Source organism: Geotrypetes seraphini, chromosome 8 (genome assembly GCF_902459505.1).
Source record: "Geotrypetes seraphini chromosome 8, aGeoSer1.1, whole genome shotgun sequence".
In the NCBI taxonomy this organism is placed as follows: domain Eukaryota; kingdom Metazoa; phylum Chordata; class Amphibia; order Gymnophiona; family Dermophiidae; genus Geotrypetes; species Geotrypetes seraphini.
The window spans coordinates 2,423,631-2,439,276 of record NC_047091.1 but is presented as its reverse complement, the minus strand read 5'-3'; the positions used below and the strand labels follow the sequence as shown (position 1 = coordinate 2,439,276).

At 41.3% G+C, this 15,646-nt stretch overlaps 1 protein-coding gene across 6 annotated transcripts in view; it reads right to left on the bottom strand.

Moving 5' to 3' along the window:
* The window catches only part of LOC117365402 (calpain-2 catalytic subunit-like), a 104,125-nt gene that overhangs the window by 50,667 nt on the left and 37,812 nt on the right, over positions 1-15,646 (bottom strand). For 5 of the 6 annotated variants that reach the window (XR_004540409.1, XM_033955806.1, XM_033955805.1 and 2 more), the window contains 7 exons: positions 15,096-15,267; positions 10,690-10,773; positions 9,356-9,441; positions 8,921-8,998; positions 8,247-8,401; positions 4,426-4,589; positions 2,361-2,372 (listed from right to left, as the gene is read on the bottom strand). Coding sequence is in view for 5 of the 6 variants with exons in the window: in XM_033955806.1 (XP_033811697.1) it covers positions 2,361-2,372; positions 4,426-4,589; positions 8,247-8,401; positions 8,921-8,998; positions 9,356-9,441; positions 10,690-10,773; positions 15,096-15,267 (751 nt within the window). In the remaining variant the exon portion in view is untranslated. The remainder of the gene's footprint in view (positions 1-2,360; positions 2,373-4,425; positions 4,590-8,246; positions 8,402-8,920; positions 8,999-9,355; positions 9,442-10,689; positions 10,774-15,095; positions 15,268-15,646) is intronic. The other variant, XM_033955804.1, reaches the window with a different exon arrangement.

Genomic DNA, 15,646 nt, shown 5'->3' with positions numbered 1-15,646 from the left:
AGCGCCTATGTAGGCATGATTCCGGGGCTGATTTTCTAGGCAACGGTATGCGCCTCAAATCTCAGTTAAAAATGATGTTTGGATGGCATGTATGGGTGCCAGTTCAAGAACCTGGGCCTCAGTGACCAAGCCAAGATTAAAACTGAGGCATAGGTAGATAAAAGGACTTCCCTAGGTTATCTAAGTGAATTGGTGAAAATTTTATGATTATAATGGATGGCTTAGGACTTCATAGTTCTGTGGTTCCTGTCTGTAGAGACCAATTTTGGAATAGTTTTCATGGGTGCAAAATACAATTTCATGTACTCCACTTCTGCCATGTAGGCAGCCAAGGAAGGAGGGAGGGTGGTAGAAATAGGGCAACTACATTTGCAAATTCCATGTATCCACACAATATTCCTCCCATTCTCAACCCCAGAAACAAAATGTGGACACCATAGCCAGGCAGAAGAAGCCACTATACCCTGACAAATCACCTAGGTAAATGGCTCTGAAAATTGACCTTAGTGGGGGTACTCTTATAAAGGTTTTTCCATGTGTACAGCATATGCATTAATAAGTATGTGTGTGAAAAAAATCACACATACCAGCCAATATTCAGTATGATTTAACTAAACTAAACGAAAACTTAACCTTATATACCGGGTCTTCAACCAAAGAAAGCTCTACGCGGTGAACAATAAATTAAAAAAAATAAAGTAAACTGAAATACAAGAGTTAGTTTTCAAAATGTTTAACGAATAAAAAGGTTTTTAGAAGTTTACGGAAGAGTTGGAAGGAACTGGGACACCTCAAAATTAGGGGAAGTTCATTGCATAGTTGGGGAACTTTAAACACCAGAGAGCTGCTAAAATTCTTAACTCCTTGAATTCCTTTAGTAGAAGGAAGAGAAAGTTTAAATCGATGAATGTCTCTCGCATATGAAAATCTATAAACATTCCATAGCAGAGGAACAAGAGGAGCAAAGATTTCATGTAAAATCTTTAAAACAATACATAAACACTTAAACTGAATTCTAAAATAAACCGGGAGCCAGTGGAGAGAGAAAAGCAAAGGAGTCACATGGTCGAATTTGCTTTTTCCATAGATCAACTTCGCGGCGGTATTCTGAATCTGGCTAGAAACGACGCTGGAACAACGCTGCTTGGTTAAATAGCGCTTAAAGGGCTAAATGCAAATATTCAGCATAAGATAACCAGTTAACTCCCTTGAATATCCCCTATTAGCATGTAAAGGTTAACTGCCTATATCACACAATAACCGGTTACTAGTTTAAGAACATAAGAATAGCTCACCCACCAGACTACTTATGACACCTGTGTGATGTCTACTAGGATTTCCTATACTAGATGCTGCTGTTCTAGAGACAGTTATGTACTGTATTCATATTTTTGGGGTTGGAGTTAGTGATCACTGGCAGAGTGTGTGTGTGTGTGTGGGGGGGGGGGGGTCATTACTTAATCCCTCCAGTGATCATCTGGTCAGTTTGGATACCTTTTGGAACTGTGACACTTTTAAAACAGGTCTAGCTTGGAACATCTAAGTTCCGTTTAGGAAATCCTGCAAAAGGTTCAATTATTATCATAAAACATCAAAGTCTAACCTGGCCCACAGCCTTCCCAATCCCACCCAAAACACGCCTCTAATATGCCTCTTTCTAAGTTTGACATTTCAGAGGGCAAACGTCTAAGTTCATTATTTCGATTAACGGCACTTGGACGTTTTACAGAGAAAAATGTCCATGTATTGATTTTTGGATGTTTTTCTGTCGTGAAAATGTTTTGGTGGAGCTGGGATGGAGGTGTAATATAAGCACATATTTTACCAAACACATGAGCATATACATAAATTACATGCACACCATTAAACCTTTTCCAAAGCACTTGTAAATTTGTGTGAGTGAATTTGTACGCTATTAGGAGTATTTGTACCAGTCTATTTTAAAATGCATATTGGTGTTTTATGCATCTTTATAAAATAGGTGCCTTTTTGCAATTTTGATGCAGTCACCCTGCTATAAAATTAGTTTCTATGAAAAAAAGCATGTTCCTCTATGTATAAATCCCTGGACAATGTTATAAGTGGCAATGTCTGAATGAAAAAAAAAAAGCAGTTTTATATACAAGAAAGGCTTATAAAATGATCTCTTAGGTGCCTAGCTGTTTTGACTGGCACAAAGGTCATGCCCCCCCCTCCAATTCCTGATCCCTCCCTCATTTGATCCCAACTTCCACATCATCACATTCCTCTCACTGTGCTCATCAATCAGTATTAGACCTTCGTGCTGGTCGCATAAAAGATCAAATACTTGGACATCCTGCTTACAGGTTGAGGTCTGGAAAGGAAGAGATTCTTCTCACCTGGAGTGGAACCTGCAGAAAAGAAGACCAGAGATGAGTTTATAACAAAGAAGGAGAAGAAAGGAATGGACCATAGGGACAAGGAAGGGGTGGAATGTGCCAAGTGCAAAAGTAACTCTGAAGGGCAGAATCAGATATATATGAATGCTGATTCTATTCTATTTCAGTTTGGTTCATGCCTTTCTCTAGGGTTACCAGATTTTTTGTTCAAAAAAAAAAAAAGGACGCGTGGACCCACCCCATTCCGCCCCTCCAAACCTTGTCTTTTTGGGGCCACATCTGGAGGGTCTCTGCACATATGCGTCATGATGATGTGTGAAATGATGATGCCACACCCATGCATGCATGTGATGTCATTGCATCTGCGCATGTGCAGACGCCCTCCAAACATGGCCCCCAAGCTCAACCCTTTTCAAAACCCAGGCATGGATTTTTTTTGGGTGGTAGCTAGTTTTCATATTCCTCTTCGTATGGCAGTTTTACCTATTGATAAGAGAAGTCAAGGCATGTTGGCATTAAGACAATTTGTAGAAGCATGTCATATGTGTCATATACAAGATTGGATTTTGTCTACTTCTTTTTTCTCATGGACTCCAGTGGAACTACAATTTTGGAAACCCTATCATTTTAGTTATCTTCTTAAACCTCGAATAAGGGTTCCTGTCTTGGGGAATCCTTATTATTTTTTTCTTGCTCCATTAAGATCTACTTGGAGACAAGTTTGCAATCAGATAGGTCTAGATTTTCGTTCCAACCTCTGTTGCCTATTTGTGATAATGGTTTCTTTCTCCCTGGTACGACATCAGATAGATTTCAGATGGCAAGGTAAAGAAACAATTTTTATCTTTATCAGATACTTAATGAAGATGGTACTTTACCAATCCTCTTTAAGTTACATATTATCTATAATTGGAATAATTTGGATGTTTATTCTTATATGCAACTTAGATATTAGGTGAACTCTTTGATAACATCAACATTACTTCTAAAAATATATGAACTTTTATCAGAAAACTATTGATTAGAAGCTCAATTAATAGTACCATTAAGATACTTCAAACACTCTCTTTTAGAATTTTCTTCATCTTTAGACTATGATAAGATTGCACAGGCATGGAATGTGGAAATGCAGATCAAATTACAAGGTTCAAATATACATACATTTTTTAAATTGTTATATAAATTATTACCTGATATTTCATATTTTGAAATGGGATATAAATTTATTTGTCGTGTGTGTGTATATATAGTGTATATATAGTGCCTTGGCGTGCTTATTGTGCAACATTTGTATCTGAAGGTTCTCGTCCCAAGTGTGGTTATTATAGAGCCACTTTATCCCATATGTTTTGGATTTGTGCTTGGGTAAACCAGTTTTGGAATGTGTTTTTTTTCTAGAGTTAGTAGTATGTGGAATACCAAATGGCATAATAGTTATAGTTTATTTTGGTTATTTGATATACAACATCCTATTCCAAGTAGATTTAAAAGTTTTAAAAAATGAACTATACTTTCAGGTTTGAAGATTATCTTTTCACTTTGGATAAAATCAATCCATCCAACTTATAGTCAATGGCACTCTAATATGTTACATTTTTAAATAATGGAAAATATGTCTATTTCTGAATGGGAAACTAGGAAGGGGCAGGTGTTTCTCACGATTTGGCAACCTTTTAAAAATACATTAACTTCTAAAGCAAGTAGTATTTTAATAGATTGGTCTTGAAAACATATTAATTATATATGGGTTTGGGTTATTTTTTGCAGCCTTGGCGGGGGGGGAGGGGGAGGAATGGAAATGGGAAGATGTATAGAAGGAATTAATTGTTGTTAAATTATTTAATTAATTATTTTTATTTTATATTATATTGTTGAAATTGTTTGTATTTATATTGAAAATTGAATAAAAATGATTTAAATAAAAAAAAGACCCCAGGCAAACTGCTGGGTTTTGAAAACCTGACAGGACCCTTGGACAGTCCTCTACAAAGAGGACATCTGGTAACCCTACCTTCTCTGGAGATACTATGGTACTGTGTGCTGCAGTTCTTTCTCACTCACTTACTCTATAAATGTGGAAGGCAATGTATAGGAAGTCTACAATGCCATGCTTGCGCCTGTTTTTCTGCAGAAGTTCCACCACTGCCGTGCAGGAAATCTCCCCTTCCTCATCATTGTCATCCTCCTCTTGCAGTCTCAACTGGAACTGTGGGTTGGTGAAGAAGGTTTCTGTCAGGGAGAAGGCCACAGCATATTACAGAAATGTTTGCTGTCACAGCCCTTCTGCTTTCATTTTAGGCTGTTCCAGCATCACTTTCCAAAATCTTAAACTTCACTGCAATTTGTAAAAAAAGAGAAAGTTTAAAGCACACACAAAATATTTTTTTCTGTGTCATTCTGAGACCTGGTCTTCAAGGCTACTGTGATTGCTAAGAGGTGTAAAGGGATCTAGCTGCCCAACCATAGACTAGAATCCCTGACTTGGAAATTTACCATAGAAAGAGTGGCTACAGCTTATACTTTTCACAACAACACAGCTATACAGAGCTATTCAAAAATGGATGTTCCCAGAGATGAGAGATAGGGTGGTGAAATCTATGTGCATATACCGTATATACTTGACTATAAAGCAAGATATTTGGGCCAAAACAAAAGTTCAAACATAGGGATATTGGTTAATATTTGAGTCTCCCCACTCTTACTGCCATTTCCTTCCTCCATCTCCCTTTCCCCTTTCCGTGATAGACTCGCATTGCCTTCACGTTCTACCTGCATCCCAACCCCGTAAACAGGATGAAGAAGCTCCAGGCCGATCAGCCTTCCTTTCCCTGATGTCAATTCTGACGTCGGAGAGGAAGTTACGGGCCAGCCAATCGTTGCTGGCTGGCCCGGAACTTCCTCTCCAACATCAGAATTGACGTCGGGGAGAGGAATGCTGGTCGGCCCGACGCTTCTGCGTCGGGAAGCAGAGAGATTGGGGCAGCGGTGGCTAGAGAGCCTGTTCCCGATGGCGGCGGCAGTAGCTGGGGGGGGGCAGGGAGAAAGAAAGAAAGGGGGCAGGCAGGAAAACAGAAAGAAAGAAAAGGGGGACAGGGAGACAGAAAGAAAGAAAGGGGGCAGGCAGGGAGACAGAAAGAAAGAAGGGAGAAAGAAAGGGGAGGGGGCAGGGAGAGAGGAAGAAAATGTTGGGGAGGGAATGAGGTCTGGAGGAGAGGAAGCATACAGTAGGCTGAAAGAAGGGAAGAAATATTGGATGCACAGTCAGAAGAAGAAAGTGCAACCAGAGACTTATGAAATCACTAGACAACACAGGTAGGAAAAATGATTTTATTTTCAATTTAGTGATCAAAATGTGTCCGTTTTGAGAATTTATATCTGCTGGAACAATGCCCATACGCCGAGAGGTTGGATAGGCTGGGGCTCTTCTCTCTGGAGAAGAGGAGGCTCAGGGGAGATATGATAGAGACCTTCAAGATCATGAGGGGCATAGAGAGGTTGGATAGGGACAGATTCTTCAGACTGAAAGGGACAGCGAATACGAGGGGGCATTCGGAGAAACTGAAGGGAGATAGGTTCAAAACAAATGCAAGGAAGTTTTTTTTCACCCAAAGGGTCGTGGACACTTGGAATGCGCTACCGGAGGAAGTGATCAGGCAGAGTACGGTACAGGGATTCAAACAGGGATTGGACGGATTCCTGAGGGATAAAGGGATCGCGGGATACTGAGGGAGGAGCTGGGATGTAACACAAGTATAAAAAGCTAACCAAGTAATGAGTATAGAAACCAAACCAGGTCGTGCATGTGCAAGACCGGAAGGTTAGGACTTCGATAGGAAGACAGGACTTAAATGGGAAACCAAGGTGGCAAGGGAGCCTCTTCTGGTGATACAGACAGGTCGTGACCAGTCTGGGCCGCCGCGGGAGCGGACTGCCGGGCAGGATGGACCTATGGTCTGACCCGGCGGAGGCACTGCTTATGTTCTTATGTTCTTATGTTCTGTCTATATTTTGCACAATGGCCCCCTTGTACTAAACTGCAATAGTGGTTTTTAGCGCAGGGAGCCTATGAGTATCAAGAGCAGCGCGGGGCATTAAGCACAGCTCCCTGCGCTAAAAACTTATTGTGCTTTAGTAAAAAGGGAGGGGGGTATATTTGTCTATTTTTGTATAGTTGTTACTGAGGTGACATTGCATAGAGTCATCTGTCTTGACCTCTTTGAAAAAACCCTGCATACAGTATGTTTTGTGTTTTTTAAAAATTTTATTGTTGGAAGATCATTTTGACTTGGTCATTTTAAAAGTAGCTTGCAAGCCCAAAAAGTATAGGCACCCCTGGTATAAATCCTAGGGTGCTGAAGGAACTTAGGAAAGTTCTGGTAGGTCCGCTGACTGACCTTTTCAACAAGTCTCTAGAGTCAGGAGTGGTACTGGAGGACTGGCAAAGGGTGGATGTGGTTCCTCTCTTCAAAAGAAGAAGTAAGGAAGAAGTAGGGAATTACAGGCCGGTAAGTCTGACTTCTGTGGTAAGCAAATTAATAGAAACACCTTTAAAACAGAGAATGGTCAAGTTTCTGGAATCCTGTGGATTACAGGACTGGAGGCAACATGGATTCACTAGAGGTAGGTCTTGTCAGACAAATCTGATCAATTTCTTTAACTGGGTGACCAGAGAATTAGATAGAGGATGTGTGCTAGATGTGGTATATATAGGTTTTAGCAAAGCCTTTGAAAGTGTTCCACACAGATGTCTAATAAATAAACTGAGTGCCATCGGGATGGGTCCCAAAGTGACAGGCTGGGTCAAGAACTGGTTGAGTGGACGGCGACAGAGGGTAGTGATCAATGGAGATTGCTCTGAGGAAAGGGATGTTATCAGTGGTGTGCCTCAAGGTTCTGTTCTTGGGCCTGTTCTTTTAAACATTTTTATAAACGATATTGCTGAAGGGTTGTCGTGTAAGATTTGCCTCTTTGCGGATGATACCAAAATCTGCAATAGAGTAGACATGCTGGATGGTGTGAATTACATGAAAAAAGACCTGGCGAAGCTTGAAGAATGGTCTGAAATTTAGTAGCTAAAATTTATTGCTAAGAAATGCAAGGTCATGCATTTGGGCTGCAAAAACTCGAGAGAACGGTACAGATTAGGGAGTGAAGAGCTTATGTGCATGACAGAAGAGCGGAACTTGGGTGTGATTGTATGTGATGATCTTAAGATGGCCAAACAGGTTGAAAAGGTCACAACGAAAGCTAGAAGGATGCTAGGTTGCATAGGGAGAAGTATGGCTAATAGGAAAAAGGAGGTATTGATGCCCCTGTATAAGACTTTGGTAAGACCTCATTTAGAATATTGTGTACATTCAAAAAGATATAAAAAGGATGGAGTCGGTCCAGAGGAAGGCTACTAAAATGGTATGTGGTCTTCATCGTAAGGTGTATGGGGACAGACTTAAAGATCTCAATCTGTATACTTTGGAGGAAAGGTGGGAGAGGGGAGATATGATAGAGATGTTTAAATACCTACATAATGTAAATGCACATGAGTCGAGTTTCTTTAATTTGAAAGGAAACTCTGCAATGAGAAAACATAGGATGAAGTTAAGAAGTGCTAGGCTCCGGAGTAATCTAAGGAAATACTTTTTTTACAGAAAGGGTGATAGATCCCAGAAGAGGTAGTGAAAACAGAGACTGTGTCTGAATTCAAGAGGGCCTGGGATAGGCATGTAGGATCTCTTGGAGAGAGAAAGAGATAGTGGTTACTGTGAATGGGCAGACTAGATGGGCCATTTGGCCTTTATCTGCTATCATGTTTCTAATGCGGCAGCACCCTTTGATGAATTCCCCCCTTAACCTGCCTCTTCAGCACTGATTGCACAAGATTGTACTTACTGTGTTTGTTGCCACCTCCAGCATTGTACCCAGCAACCCAAGAGCCCTCATGGCTGGTGATGCCCCAGCTAGAGCTGCCATCATCCAAAGAATCAGGGTTCAAGCTACACGCTTCAATCACTGTGAAGAACTTGCTGAAGTCATCACATGCTATCCTGAGAGAAAACAATAGGAAAAAACCTGTATGCAGATAATATCTGTCCTACACTGTGTGATGGAACCCTCAACTGGCATATTGATGCATGTGTATAAGAACTGGTGAATGGGCTAGCCCTTAAGTACAAATGAATATATGTTCCAGAGATTTTGATGTTGTCCCCTAAGTGACACAGAGGAGTATGGTTTATGGTTTATTAATCTTGTTATACCGTTCGTTCATTTTACTGTACATCATATTATTCATGGGTAACTAAGATAGAGTTAAGGCTGAGAGTTATTTCTCATACATCTTATGGTAGTGAGTGCTCAGTATCCACTTTCATTTGGAACCAACCCAAACAACCATGGTATGAAGTGGTTTTTCTGTGCACCAATTCAGGAAGGACATATGAAAAAAAAAGTCACTGGTAGGCACTACCGCTTTGGGAAATCTGTGAGTTCTGAGGTGTGCCCTTGCACTGCCTGTACTACAGAAATAATATTGTACTGTGAGTTCAGAGAAATCTAAACAATACCAGAACTCTCCATCTTCCTTCAGCTCCAGTTTCAGTTGATTCCTATCCTTTTTGCTGAATGTGTCCCACTCAGAAGACCTGTAAAGTGAGAGGAGCCAGACAGAACAGTTTAGTATCTGTTTTCACAGAACATCTCTTCACAAAGCAGCTGAAGTTATAAAAAGAAGGGAAGATTCAGAGCAGAGTAAAAAGGAGCTCATGGGCCAAGCTGGTGTTATGTAGGGTGGAAGGTGGGGCTAGTCATAGCAGAAGGGAAGGTTGAGTTGGAATGGTTGACAGGTTGGAAAATGGGATTGGCGTGAAGGGGAAAATGAAGATGATTAAGGTGGAGGGGGGAAAATGGGACAGGAGTAGGCTGTAAAATAGTTAGAATGGAGAAGAAAGTAGAACTGATCATGGTGGAAGGGGAAGGTGGCATTGGAAAAAAACACATACTTGTCACTCCATGGGCCATTGTATTCCACAAAACCCCAAGGATTCCTGAGGCGAAACAAGAGGACAGTAGTTGCCCCTTTCTTTACCTGCAGATCAAGATAAATGTGATCATGAAAGATGAAGGCAAACAGAATAGAAGATTTAAGCCCAGATCATCCCTTTCTCTTGCAGGACTTTTTTAGGAACCTGTGATTACATCTGGAGTGAGATTTTAGTTTCATAGAGGAGAGCACTGGAAAAAATTTTCCCCCTATCAGCACAGTCCCAGGGGCATGGGGTGTGTTACGTAGGCCTTTGCCCTCTCTAAGACTGTTACCAGAAAATCAGGTACCCAGGGTTACATTAACCAGACAAGGGCCAGCATGGGAGAGAGGACATAGAAAACCTCTTTAGAAGCACAAGGAAGTCCACCCTCTCTCCTGCAGGAATGAAGCCTTATCAAGTCTTATTTGTTTTGTCCATGAGTCTTGATTAACACAAGAACATAAGAATAGCCATTGGTCCATCAAGCCCAGTAGCCTGTTATTACAGTGGCCAATCCAGGTCACTAGTACCTGGCCCAAATCCAAGGAGTAGCAATATTCCATACTACCAATCCATGGCAAGCAGTGGCTTCCCCCCTGTCTTTGTCAATGAGTAGAAACTTGGGCTTGATTTCCAGCTAAGGTTTTCCACTCCCTGAATCATTTAGGATTAAAGATGCTGCTAAAACTTTAAAGGTCCAAATGGAGCCCAAGGCACTACAGTATTTCCACTACCTCAAAGACCAGGGGTATAGCCAAGTAGTCCATTTTTGGAGGTTCTCAAAAATAGACTGGGCTGTCTATCCATCACTGCCTACAGCAAAATTACCTTTGCTGACAGTCGAAGACATCTCCTCCCATATGGGTTGTCCCTACAGTAGCACTTCATGTCAGCTCTCCCACACATGCTCAGTTAGATCTGAACTGAACATGTGCGAGAGAGCCAGCATTAGCTGCCGAAGTGTGCCTGAGTGAATTAAGTACTGCTGCAGGCACAACTTGGGTAGGCTACGTCTTCAGCTGGATGGGGCTTGGCAATCCTGCCAGCATGAAGGCAGAGGGGTCCTGAGCCAAAGGTGAGGGGGTCCAAGCTCCCCGTGGCGATGCCACTGGATCAGTCTAAGTAAAATGAGAAGAAATTTAAAGCAGGGGTAATAATCCTGGATTTTTGCAAATGAAGAGGCAAAGTGCCACATTCCAATTGAGCTGGAAGCCCAAAGAGGCAGGAATAAAGTGCAAGGTTGAAAAAGTGGGTTCAGCATTATTTCTGCAGCAACCTCTCCTTCTGGCTTCCCAGCTCTCCCTACATACAGTTCTGGTTCCAATGAGAGCGTAGGCATGGCCCATCACCATCCCGACTTTGTTCATCTTTCCAATATCTGCTCTGTCCAGTACCTGTAGATAAATTGTTATGGTATATGAGTTGCTTAGTAAGATGAATACAATCTATGCATTTATTCATTTTTTTAAATTGTATCTTCTGCCTAAAACCTAGGCGAGTTACAAAAAACATATATAAAATCGTACCACATAACATTGCACATCAGCAATAGCATCATCCTATTTCAAAATTCCAATCCACACCATTTAACACCAGAATGACTATACAAATAGATGAGTTTTGGAAAATTTATGAACTACATAAGTATATAAGGTACCTGGCAATCTATTTCATAATCTTGCAGCAACCATTAACTAGTAACATTTTGCACAGCTGTCTTAGATCTTAAATTTCTGCCAGGAATATAGACAAACAATTTTTCTTTGAAATACCACGGTACTTGTACCATCACCAATACTTTATAGTGAACTCTCCAACCAATTAGTAACCAGTGTAGTTGTTTCAAAACTGGAGTCATAGAAACATATCGATTCACTCCTGTCAACATTCTTGCTACTGCATTTCAAATTATTTGAAGTGCTTGTAATTTACATCTTGCTATTCACAAATGTAATGCAGCAGCATTACGGTAATCGATCTTCCAAAGTACCAAACTCTGTAAAACATTCTGAAAATCACTCATCGATATTAAAGGTTTCAGTCTCCTCAATAGATGTAATTTGAACTTGTGCCACTTGATCTTTCATGGTTAAATGACAATCCAGTGATACACTTAATAAATGCAATTCTTTTCTCACATTAATTACGTGATCTCCCAGTTGCACAGCAGGAGGTCAATGTAGTTCACCATTTCCAACAACAACAAAAAATTCAAACGTTCAATCTGCTTAAAGGACACATTTCCAAGCACGGCCTTTCCTTGTGAGGACTTGTCAAAGAGCAGTTTGAGGATTACACTGGAAATAACATGAGTTGATGAGTGTTACTTCTTACAGTGTGTGACGGTGCACAGATGTGCTTAAAATATTAACCTTAAAACAAAAATCCCATCTTAGTCCTTAAGCAAACTTATCACAACCCTAACAGGCCAAACCGCTTCTTATTGGACTGAAGCCAAAATGTTTACTCCCATGAAGGAGCCTGGATATGCTTTCTCTGCCTCTTTACTTATATAAATGAAATAGCTACTAACACTCCTTAACTTGTACATTTCAGGAGAAAGAACATGTGGACTCTCCATGATTCAGGCATTCTGAGGTCTCTGCGACGATCTGGCACTGTGGATTATTTGGAGAATGCAGCTGTGCACTCTCCTAAGCTAAGGTACTATTGTGATTCTTTTATTTTTGATTAGTTTTTATTGTATTGTGAATGTTGTTATTATAATCCACATAGCATTTAAGCAGAATATAAGTTTTTAAAATAAATAAATACTCCCCCTCCTTTACAAAGCCACACTACCATTTTTAGCGCCGGCTGGGGCAGTTCATAGGAATTCTATGAGCATCGGAGCTGTTAGTGTGATGGCCTGTGCTAAAAATGCTAGTGCGGCTTTATAAAGGAGGGGGTCTATGAGGTCTCCAGACCTGTGCACGTTCCAATGCTTAGGTATCATGAAGTCTGTGCATTCTCCAAAGCTTATGTACTGTGAAGTCTCTGGCTAATACTTACATTGGCGCTGCTGGGTCAGACTAGTGGTCCATCGTGCCCAGCAGTCCGCTCACGCAGCGGCCCTTAGGTCAGACCAGTGCCCTATTTGAGTCTAGCCTTATCTGCGTACATTCTGGTTCAGCAGGAACTTATCTAACCTTTTCTTGAATCCCTGGAGAATGTTTTCCCCTATAACAGCCTTTGGAAGAGTGTTCCAGATTTCTACCACTCTCTGGGTGAAGAAAAACTTCCTTATGTTTGTACAGAATCTATCCTCTTAACTTTAGAGAGTGCCCTCTCATTCTCTCCACCTTGGAGAGGGTGATCAATCTCTCTTTCTCTACTAAGTCTATTCCCTTCAACATATTGGACTAGTAGGACCATAGAACAGACATAATGCGCTCCTCAGAGCTACTGTGTGCTTTTCATTCACTAAGATCCCCCATGTCTATTAAAGAATTATAGTATGACACAATTATGTGCAAGCATCTCTGGAGAAAATGGCCATGCAAAAAGAAGACACAATGTGTAATGATTAGTCTGACACCTCAGTATAGACGTGGAGGGGCATTTTCAATATGACGTCCAAATCCGAGTTTGGATAATCTGAGGAACACACACACAAATCACCTGGACCTGATGGTATACTGTTTCAAAGCTCACTCCCCCACTTTTTCCTTTCTACAGTCTGTTTGAGCCTTTAACATGCAGTAGAAAGGAAAAAGGGGGGAGTGAGCCTTGAAACAGCCCTAATGACGAACATGATTGTGTCGGCTTTTCCATTCCCTTCCCGACGCGACCACCAAGCTAAGTCTTTTGCTTACTGAACTAAAATATTATGTTTGGAGAAAAGTTATTTATCGTTTGAATCAAGATTTTTAAGCATGTTTTGAATCAAGATTTTTAAGCACGTTTTTGCACTTTAACAAGTATTTACAAAATTAAAAAAATGAGACTAGTGACAAGACACCGTGGAATAGCATTCCAGCTATTTTTGTCCAACAAGTGTTATTTCTGAAGTCCTACAAAAACATTGCACTAATGTGAAATTGTTTACATAAGCTATCTTTATCTATCTTTAATATATTTTGCTTATTTAGAACTTTACTTTAAATTTAAGTGCCTTTAGTCCTATATAAGTCCGAATTTGGACATTTCCCACTACACATCCAAGTTCTAGACTGGATAGTCCATTTTCGAACAGGATGTTCAAATACATTTTTTTTTTTTTTTAAATCGACTACTTGGATGTCTTCGATACCAAAATGTCTAGACCATCAGGACATCTAAAGTTATTTGCCATTTTGACTACAAAAATGTCCAAGTTAGAAACATCCAAATCAGCACCATTTAGATGTGAGAGGGAGAATTAGAAGTCCTTGAGCATGCGCAGATGCATGCTCCAGGCAGGCAGGCAGAAGCCGGAAGCCGGAAGATCTTCTAGGCACACGATCTGTGCCTGTGCTAGACTTGGGGAGGGGAGGTTAAGTTTAAGTTGTTCGGGCGGGGGGGGGCCGGTTCGCGGGGGGGGGGGGGTGCCGGTTGGAGCGAGGGGGCCTTTGCAAGCGGGGGGAGCAATGCTGGTTATCGGGGGGGGGGGTGGGGGGTGGGAACGTATCAAAGCGAGTTTCCATTATTTTCTATGGGGAAACTTGCTTTGATAAACGAGCATTTTGGATTACGAGCATATTCCTGGAACGGATTATGCTCGTAATCCAAGGTACCACTGTACTTATAAAAAAAAAAAAAAAAAGGGGGGGGGAAGAGTGAACATTAAAGACATTTTACAAAGACAAACATGAAAGTGGGGGTTAAAAGGAGCAAAAGGGGGGGAAGTTACATTGTTCTAATTAATGGGGGGGGGAAAAAGGGGTGAGAAGAGAAAAGGCGAGGGGACATAACATCAGGAGTAGGGTCGCTTCTTAAAAGCGGTTGGTAGAAGTGGTAATGAGAGATTTAGAAATTATGGAATGCAACTTGAAATAGGAATCGCTTACTGCTCTATTAGGACCGGCCATACCATCTGAAGCTATCGTATAGGCAGTTATCTACTGTTTCATCCACATCTTTGGGGTTGGTAGAGGGTCAGTGACCACTGGGGGAGTGTGGACGGGTCATGCCGTCATCACTCCAGTGGTCATCTAGTCAGTTTGGGTATCATTCTAATAGGTTATAATCATTAAAATAGGTCTAGCCCCAAGCATCCTAATTGTGTCTTGGACACTTACTAAAATGTTTGATTATTGCAAAAAAAAAAAAACAAAAAACACCCACCAACCTAGCCAGCAGATTAACCATTCCTCTTAACTGTATCCTTGGCATCCTGTTTGTCTGTCTTGTCTGTTTAGATTGTAAGCTCCTTCGAGCAGGGACTATCTTCTTTGTGACTCTGTGGAGCACTGCGTACGTCTGGTAGCACTATAGAAATAATTAATTGTAGCAGTAATCTTGAAGCATGTCCTATCCCAATATAAGTGTCCCTGTCCTTTTCTTTTCCCTAAGACAGGGGTGTCCAATGTCGGTCCTCGAGGGCCGCAATCCAGTCGGGTTTTCAGGATTTCCCCAATGAATATGCATGAGATCTATGTGCATGCACTGCTTTCAATGCATATTCATTGGGGAAATCCTGAAAACCCGACTGGATTGCGGCCCTCGAGGACCGACATTGGACACCCCTGCCCTAAGATATACTTCATCCCCCAGCACCAGAGTTTTGCCTCCTCACCTTGATGAAACAGGATAAAAGAGAGGTTCTTCTGAGTGACTTGTTGACAAGACCCCAGAGAACCTGGGGGGATTTGGAAGAGACTTTGATGGACTCGGCAATGCCTCCAGTGAAGTCCTCCATTGCTTCAGAGATATTGCCGGATTTCAGGCAGGCATAACTGTTATTCAATCTGCATTGGAAGACAGAGCAACAAATAGTTCAACACAAGATCATATGAGAGAGAAAGATTAGGAGATGGAGACAGAGAAGAAAGATGTATTTGTTTTCCAAAGAGGAAGCCCATGGAATGCCCATCACAGATTTAAGAGGTTTATTTATGTAGGGCCCTTGAGAATTTAGCAGTGAAGGATACTTGTGTGAATTCCTAGTGCCACTATTTTTAACCAACACAATAATACTTCTGCCCTGAACTTAGTAGTGGAGAGGTGCATCTTCTGACCTTGGATTTTGTGGCTGGTTGCAGGGGCCTGGCTACTGTGAGTTGTGTCCCTCAGTGATCATCCCACTCCCAAAAAATAGCCTGGCAAATGAGTACTGGCACCTTTTTT